General features: G+C 44.8%; 1 protein-coding gene across 1 annotated transcript in view; it reads left to right on the top strand.

The window, feature by feature from the left end:
• Positions 1–2,937: 2,937 nt before the first annotated feature.
• The window catches only part of dnah9l (dynein, axonemal, heavy polypeptide 9 like), a gene marked incomplete at its 5' end in the record, with an annotated part of 33,189 nt that continues 27,340 nt past the window's right edge, over positions 2,938–8,786 (top strand). Inside the window, 11 exons of the mRNA XM_079285206.1 lie at positions 2,938–2,967; positions 3,098–3,288; positions 4,705–4,900; positions 5,104–5,203; positions 5,569–5,780; positions 5,870–6,103; positions 6,332–6,499; positions 7,049–7,165; positions 7,346–7,483; positions 7,729–7,853; positions 8,169–8,364. Coding sequence (XP_079141332.1) covers positions 2,938–2,967; positions 3,098–3,288; positions 4,705–4,900; positions 5,104–5,203; positions 5,569–5,780; positions 5,870–6,103; positions 6,332–6,499; positions 7,049–7,165; positions 7,346–7,483; positions 7,729–7,853; positions 8,169–8,364 — 1,707 coding nt within the window. The remainder of the gene's footprint in view (positions 2,968–3,097; positions 3,289–4,704; positions 4,901–5,103; positions 5,204–5,568; positions 5,781–5,869; positions 6,104–6,331; positions 6,500–7,048; positions 7,166–7,345; positions 7,484–7,728; positions 7,854–8,168; positions 8,365–8,786) is intronic.

Raw genomic sequence — 8,786 nt, 5'->3', positions numbered from 1 at the left:
GTCTGTCTGTCTGTCTGTCTGTGACAGTGTGCATGCATTTGCCATCTTTATAACCCCCCCCCTCCCTTGTCTCCATCATCCTTTTCTTTTTATCCATTTCTTTGCCTGCCATGAGTCCAACAGTAATACATGAATCTGTCATGTTCCCCAGGGACTACAAGAGAAAATGAAAAAAAGGCCACGTGAGGAGTAAAGTAGGGACTTGTTCGAGACTCCCAGTGCCTAAGGAGACAATGGTCGTCATGGTGTGTGTGTGTGTGTGTGTGTGTGTGTGCGGTTGAAAGATACAGGGACCTCAAGCTCATCGACATGTAATTTCCTTCCCTGACTGAGGACAGGCGAGGGGTGATGAGGAGAGGAGAGGAGCGGTTGAGGGGAGAGACGGAGAGCGAGCCAGGCTGAAGCTCCGGACTCAAGGGAGGCAGGCTGATCGTCAAGCAACACGTAGCCATGGAAACGGCAGATGGAGAGATCGAGGAGGAGAGGTGGAGGAACAAGAGGAGGAGAAAAGAAATGAGGGCGATGCTTCAGGTTACAACTACATAGCTGAGAGATTTATACAAATTAAAAATAAAAGGATGGATGGGGATTTGCTACATTGGAGCATAATATTACATCCACGTACAGGTGATATTCCAGGTACAGTCAAGAGCTCGGAGTTTAAATATTGCTTGAGGATACATTTCTTTTCATTTGCCCTTTTACTCCGCCTGTTTACATTACTCAGCAACGACTCTGTTCAGAACTACTCTTGAATATTTATCACCAATAGGCGGCCAAGTACATATCGCCATTCTGCTTTTGCTCCTCTGCTCCTTCATCACTCTACTCTCTGTCTCATTTGTAATCTGAAAGCTTGCTGCCCCTCCTCATCCTCCAAACCGGCAAACACCCTCCCTTTTTTCCTGTTTGTCTCCTCCATTGGCTCCTGCTCCACTTGTCATTGCCCCCCCCCCCCCCCACCCCTGTCCTAAGATCTCTTTTTCTGGCCTCCATCCTTCCATCCCTACAGAGCAGAGCTGACATTGGGCATGAGGTCAGACAGAGAGATGGGCAGTCATGTCAGCAGGCTTAAAATGGGCTTAGATACAGTGTGTGTGTGTGTGTGTGTGTGTGTGTGTGTGTGTGTGTGTGTGTAGGTGTGTAGGTGTGTAGGTGTGTGTGTGTGTGTTGAGACACCAGGGACACCCTCACTAGCCTTGGGCTCTGGACAGGCAAACCCACACAAGCGCCGAATGTCCCATTATTCCAAGGTTTTATATAAATATGGCATAACATGTGTAATAGGATGTCATGGCCAGGGTCACTTTGGATTACATTTGAGGGACGCTGTCAGAAACATTGTACCACACTGCCCCCATGAGGTGAAGCTGCACATTGCATTGGTTAGTAGCAAAGACCTCTACTCTATTTGGATGCATTTGACAAAAAGATTTTTCTCTATTTTCAACAGCAGTTACCACATTTTCTTCCACATACCAAAATATGAAACCTCAAACAATGTCACAATTCCATATCCATTTGTTATCAATAAAAACACATTATGTACTTCTAACTGAAAACCGTATACATGACGTGTAATATCGTTACCTGTCCTGGAGGTGTCACTGTGGTTGGGTCTTCCTCCTTGAAGGCTCAGGTTACAGGGTAGGGTTGCAGGCCATACAGGCTACACAAACAGCCCATACTGCTTTGTAACAGTGTCAAGTTCACCTATGCATCAGCTGATAGCCCTGAGAGCTGGAGACGAGAGAAGAAACAGTAAGCTGGGACGGCAGAATAGAGCACATCGTTGTTATGATTGGGGAAACATCCTGTTAAGAGCTTCTGAGCTTTTACCTTTTATCAGACTCTGTGTGACTCCCTTTCCCAGTTTCACATCCCCGACACACCAGATTAAGTAGTAGTCGCGGCCTTAGGCTTATTTATCTCTCCCGTCAGCTGAGTCGTCATGGCTGAGGCCACCGGTACAAGCAGTAACAGTGGAGGTTCGGGCAGCGGAGGGGCTGGAGGGGTGCGTGTCGCCCAGGAGCCCTCTCTCAAAGCCGGCGTGGTGTTGTCAGATGAGAGGGTGGACTTCCTCCGGGAGCAGGCCTTCTGTGTGCTGCGCGTGAAGACAGATAAGTGGAACCGCTTTATTGGAGCAGAGGAGAACCAGAAGATCATACTGGATTTCCTGGACCACATCTGGATCAACAGACTGCTGCTCTTCACTGGACCTGGAGGGACATTGCATGCAGGGGATGCTGAGGTAAGAAATAAACACAGGCCACAGGTAAATGAACACGGGCATGAACGCGGTTTATAAAACATTAAGGCACCTGCTGCCATATATGTGTCATTTTCTTTGTCACCTCCTTTTCTTGGCTAAAGTCAATTTTGTGGGCAAATTAAATGATGGTTATAGCTTTGAGTAAATATGTAATGGTATATTTCATCTATTGCTTTCTGTATGCACAGTATGTTTGAAAGTCTGTACGCTAATATCGCCGAGGTGAAGATACTGCGCATACAGACAGACAGGCTTATGATGAGTCACATTCCTGTTTGCCTGGGTGGCATGAAGACACTATGAATTAAACATGGGTAGCAGCACACTTCCTCACACCCTGAGCACTTTTAAACAAACACCGCCATGCACACTGCTGTGCACATAGTTATTTAACAATATGTTGACATGCATAGATATACATTAACCCAAAATACCCTGTGCTTGAGAGCTACACTCCATCTAACACACACATTCTTTGAAATAAGTCACGACTTATTTCTAGTGCTTTCAATGCTGTTGAAAGCATTCCTACTGTTTCTGCATCTGTGAAGACGTCCCCGCCATGGAAGACCAAGCTCCTGTGTGTGCTGAAGAAGGGCGTGAAGAGAATTTCCCGCCAAGGATTCAGACACCAACTGCGGCTGGGGGAAGTGCCTGGATACCCCATGGAGCACCTACCTGTTGTCATCTCTGAGGTGGGCTGGTGTGTGTGTGTGTATGCGTGCGTGCGTGTGTTTGTCCAACTCAACAGCTGTGAGGGTATGAAGATTTTGGGTTTCCATGCATGGTGGGTTAAAAACAGCTTGTGCGTAACTTGCTGCACAGGTGCTAGTGTGCGTGCTGTCCAACGGTCTGAACCACGAGGACTGGCTGCGGGTGGTGTCTGATGACATCCACAGGCACCTGGAGAAGCTGAGGAGCAGGGTGGTGACAACGAGAGGCCGCGCCGAGGGGCGAACCCTGCTGCCCCTACCGCTGTGTGTGGAGAGGGCACGGCCTCGGGACATTGTACTCGGGTCAGTGTACGCGTGGCTAATAGGCACATTTCTGACGTTAAAACGGTGTGCGTTCATTTTGTCCAGGAGAAGTATCGTGACTATGAAGCTGAAAATGAAGTGTGTCTATTGTCTTTAGTCCTAGCCATACGATGCCACTCACCTTATTTCCAGATTCGTTAAAAGTTCTTCCAGTCAGCTTGATCTTAACCCGACCATGGGCACATCCCAAGCATCTTAATTGTCATTTCCTCGCTCCTCGATCTACGAGGAGCCATGAGCGAGGACGCACGAGAGCAGCCTTCCAGGAGGTGTTTTAGGGGCCGACACGCCCCCTCATTGTTGATAAGTTTCAAACTCAAGCTTTATATTTGATTCGTTTTCTGATTCACCTGGTGGTTTAAATATATGTTCATTGTTGGTCTGAACAACAAAAGGACCACAAACAACTTTCTCCATTTATTTATAGGATTTGTCTTTCCATGATCTGATATTTCCCTCAATAACTTTTATTATGGATACAATTAAAGTCAGAGAGCGATGGAGAGATGAAACACTTTTTACATCATTTATTGTCATTTCCATTCAGTCATGTGAAACTGATCATTCCTGAGTCGGGTTTGATGAGTTATATCATTTCAATTTCCCCCGAAACTTTAAGCCGAATAAATGAATTCCAGTATTCAAGAGAAACCATAACACCGTACAAATACTCAATGCAGTTGAAAGAAAACATCTCTTTTCTGGCAGTGTCTCTATTAGTAAAATTACACTGATCATTGTGTGCAGACACAAACTCTGTCAAAAGTCTATCCAGCTGTTAAAGCCGACTGACAGCTGATCCAGCTGTGATCAGCTGATCCGTCATCATCAGAAACAGACTTAGCTTCACTCGATGCTTCAGAGGAACGGACTTCTCATGTCTCTTAAAACATATTTCCTTGTTTCCTCTCTCCTCGCATGGTTTCCTTGCGTCGCTCATGTGTTAATCTGTGGTTAACCTCTCCGTGTTAACCACAGACCTAATATCAGGCGTCTAACCCAAAACCCCTTTTTCTTTTTTTTTAACATTTGATTTAGATGCGACTGAACAAGAAGTGCAAACGTGCTAACTCATTTTCGGGTTCGAGGAATCATTCCTGCAGCACTATATTAAGGGGAGACACCCCATTAATAGGGTAAAACGTTTAACCAGATATCACCATGAAACTTCTCAAGTTTACATTAAGGCAAATATTTTTGGACTACAAGTTTTCTTAAACTGTAAATGTTGGTTGTGTCAAACTAGTAAGAATTATTTAAGCTGACAGCGATGCCACTTTATGAGAATAACATTTCAGTCCTATTTGTCGTGTGCATACTGTACTTTCATCATCCAAAGCCCATATTGCCGTTTTCACCCACACCACCATTTGTCCCACTCTCTGTCTCCCTCAGCCCCTCTGGTTGGCCGCTGGACCACGGCTTGTTATACTCCATAGAAACCCTGATAGTTCAGTGGTCTGGACAGATATGGAACGTCCTGAAGAAAGACTCTGGTACGGTGCTGCACCAAGGAGACCACCCAGGCCCCAGCGTGGAGCTCCAGTTTTGGGCCACTCAGAGGGAAAACCTGCTGGGCATTCAGTCACAAGTATGACACTGGTTAAATGATCATGTCAACAGACCGCAAATGTGTTTGCGGGACATACACTCCACTAATGACCCCAGCAATTAACATATCGTTTAATTAACACTTTTCACACATACTGTTGAATTAACATCAGAGGTGTGATTAAAGTTCAACAGATTGTTCAGGTGTGCCTAATAAAGTGACTACAATGTTCATGTTTTCAGATCCAGAGCCCCAAAGTGGAGCACATCATGGAGATCCTGAGAGGAGTCAAGAGCAGTTACTACTCCTCCTTCAAGGACATTTGCCTCAAAGTCAATGAGGGTAGATTACTCCTCATTTAGCAGCGCTAACTAATGATTTTCCTCATTCTATCGTCTCTCACAGCCCAACCTCTCAGTCAGTGTCTCACTGCTCCTACATCCAGAGTGTACAGCTATTATTCATCGTTATTCCTCAAATACAAAAATAACTGATGTGTGTTTTTCTATGTTATCTGAATTTTATACATTTACTCTAATGCAGCGTTGCCTTGCATTCTTTGTGTTTTCGTCATTCTCATTTAGCAGATGTGGGCAACGTGGCCACTGTTGCTAGAAGTTGCCAATTTAATTGAATTTAATTCTGTTAAATGGCCTCTCTGTTGGCATCATGTTATCTATTGCTACTTCTGTATGTGATTATCATAGCGGTGCTGGAAGCAGAGGACATAGATCTGTATCTACGCCCTCTCAGGAGACTAATCAGCAGCCTCGAAGAGAGGAGTTTCCCACAGGTAGACACTCTCCTGCCTCCTCTTCTCCACACGCTCTGTCTCATCTGGAGCTGTTCTCAGTACTACTGCACCCCACGACGAATGGTGGTCCTCCTGCAGGAGTTCTGCAACCTGATCATTGAAAAGGTACAGCGATGCATCTCAGTGTGTGACAGAAGAGGGAGACGGAATATCTCTCCATGATATTCTTAACGTGATTGTGTGTCTGAATCCAGGCCATTGCCTACCTCATCCCAGAAGAGCTGTTTAAGATGGAGCTGGAGGAGGGGGTGGAGAGAGTCCAGATAACCATCTCAGTTCTGCGCTCCTTCAAGCAATTGTTTCACGCTCACCGGCAGCGGATCCCAAAGTATTACAGACACAGCCAGGCCATCAAGCTGTGGGACTTTCCGGCTACGCTTGTGTTCCAGCGTTCAGACCGCATCATGGAGAGGCTGCTTATGATCGAGGTGCATGTGTTGAGCATAGCTCTGTTTGTGTTCGTTTTATAGGAAGATTAGAAATGTCCACACCTTAATTAAGTAAGAAGATGCCAGAACAATTTTCCCCAAGAAGACATTATTTCCATAACGTTTACTGCTGTATATATTCATTTGTATGTATATTTTATATATATATATACGTATCTGATTACCTCCATCCTAACCTATCGGTTGCTTTTCTTCTCTTACCTGTAGGAACTTTTTGCAACAGCGCTGGACTTTGTGAAACTGGAGAAGGTTGAACTGGGTGGATCCAGAGGGAAGGTCCTCAGTGAGATGGTCTTCAGCATGAGTGAGGAGTTTCATGACCGCTGGAGGGCCCTCAGAGAGAGCAAATACGACCCCCTGGACTATGCTGACGATGTGAGGCCGACACTGTGGTGAAACTGTTTGTCGCAGTTGTCTTTGATGTCACACTGCTATGTCATCAATAAACCCGAAGGGGTGTGATTCAAAGCAATTTATGAGTGGCATTGGCAGGCACAGCCGAAATAACACGAAATAACTACCGGTAGTAATTAGATGTTATTTTTCTGCCCCACGGTACAGTAATTGAAAACCATCAAAGCAATGTAGTTGCTAAGCAACACGCAAGGATCAGTGACAGCAGTAATTATCAGTCGGTGCATCAATTTCATTGGATTACTGGATATTTTTCAACAGCTTCCAGTGTGACTCAGCCAATTAAAACTGGAACTGAATCAGAAATTGATGTGTGTTGTAATGTACTTTTTGCAAGTGTGTGTTATTCCAGCCAATACTGATCAACTCAGCTAAGGAGAACCGAAAATACGGCATGAAAATGTAATGGAATAAACACTACCTCATAATATAAGTGGACTCACAGTTTTTTAATCGGGAAAGGGACGGACAATATCCATGATCTCCTGCCTAATGCCCTCTTGTGTCCAGGGTTTTGTGCACCACTACAAGCGTTTCACCGAGCAGAACAGAGATTTTGACCAGAGACTGGGGACTGTCCTCAATCTGGCCTTCCAGCACTCCAAAAACCTGAAGTCAACCTTTAAGGTTTGTCTGTTACACCATGTCCCCTTAAACGATCCCATTACTGTGTTTAGTGATAAGAGGTGTTGATCAGTTACACTTTTCAAATCCAGGGACTCACTAAAGTAAATCAGGACTATATTTTTGGACATCATACTTCCTCAATGTCTAAAATGAACTGCAGTGTTTTTGTGTCCCATCCAGTTGTTGAAGATTTTCAGCACGCTGCTCGAGAGACCTATGATCCACCAGCTGTTCTCTCCTAACTACAACGTGTTGTTGGACATGTTCAACCAGGAAGTAGACCACTGTCAGTTTATACTTGATCAACACAGAGACGGGGTAAGAGACTGAGCAGAAATAAATATTCTCAATGGCTTGGAAATCTGAATATTGACGCACTTAAGAGTACAGAAAAATACAGCCGTATGATCAGACTTCAGCCAGCTGCCTCAATGCCATAATGTGGATGTCTGAGTTTAATACGTGTGTCACGTGTGCTACGAATGTCTTTGGAAAACGTATTCCCTTAAAGTGATGACCATGACTCTGTCATCAGCCAAGTTACTTCAACCTTTGTGTTTCAGCTGCGGTCCGGCTGTACCGTCCTGGGGAAGAATATGCCGTCAGTGGCCGGAAACCTCAAATGGTCACAGGAGCTTCGGAATCGCATCCTCTCCAATCGGAGCAACCTCTGCCAGCTGGCCCATATGTACGGACCAACCACGCTTATCACACTCAGACATAACTATCTCACGCAACAACTGTCATGCAGCAGATCTGTTGTTGACTTTAATATACTTTGCACTGATAAAACTAGCTCCAGGAAGAACAAGTGCCATTAAGGCCAGGTTCTTACCACAGCGGAGGACCCTTTGCTGCATGTCCTCCCCTCTCTCTCTCTCTCAAGCACAACAATGGCTTTAAACAACTTTACATCCAGGCGTGCTCCTCGTAAACGATATATAACACTGTATATAACAAGCTGGCTTTTTTCCCCTCCCTTTCCTCCCGCTCTCCCTTCCAGACCCCTGGGCTGTGCTGAAGCAGACGACGTCCTCCAAAAGTGTGAGCGTGTTCTGGAGGTTCTAGACCGGCATGATGAGCAGCTGTTCTCTGAGTGGACTGAGGGCCTGGAGGACATCTGTCAAACCCACCTAAAGGAACCACTGCTCACACTGGACACAGACACAGGCCTGTTCCAGGTCAACTTCAGTCCTGCAGTAAGAGCCCGGAAGATGCAATCACCAAGAGACGTATTCAAATAATAATCAGAGTAACAATAATTGTTTTCATCTAATTATGTTGCATACAATGAACTACAGTATCGTGGAAAATGTAGGATAGACCTTCAGTCATTCCACAAATAAACATCTGGTTAAATCACTTAAATATGTACATCAAATATGATTTTTTTGCTGCAACGTTTCACTGATTACTACAAAATGATAAGATATATAATTCATGAAAGCTTTTACATTTGTTACATTTCTTTTGTCAGCATCCAGTAGCAACAGTGGTTTGTTTACAATAAACTGAGGAACTATTTTGCATTAGCAGCAATAACCACAGTATAGTAACAGATAAGGTAAATCACAAAATGCACTCAACATCAAATCAAAGAAACAAGAGAAAGTGAAAAGTT

The sequence above is a fragment of the Melanostigma gelatinosum genome (genome assembly GCF_949748355.1).
Source record: "Melanostigma gelatinosum genome assembly, chromosome: 15".
NCBI classification, from domain to species: domain Eukaryota; kingdom Metazoa; phylum Chordata; class Actinopteri; order Perciformes; family Zoarcidae; genus Melanostigma; species Melanostigma gelatinosum.
Note: the sequence above shows the minus strand (reverse complement) of the source record. Positions and strands in the feature narration are given on the sequence as shown.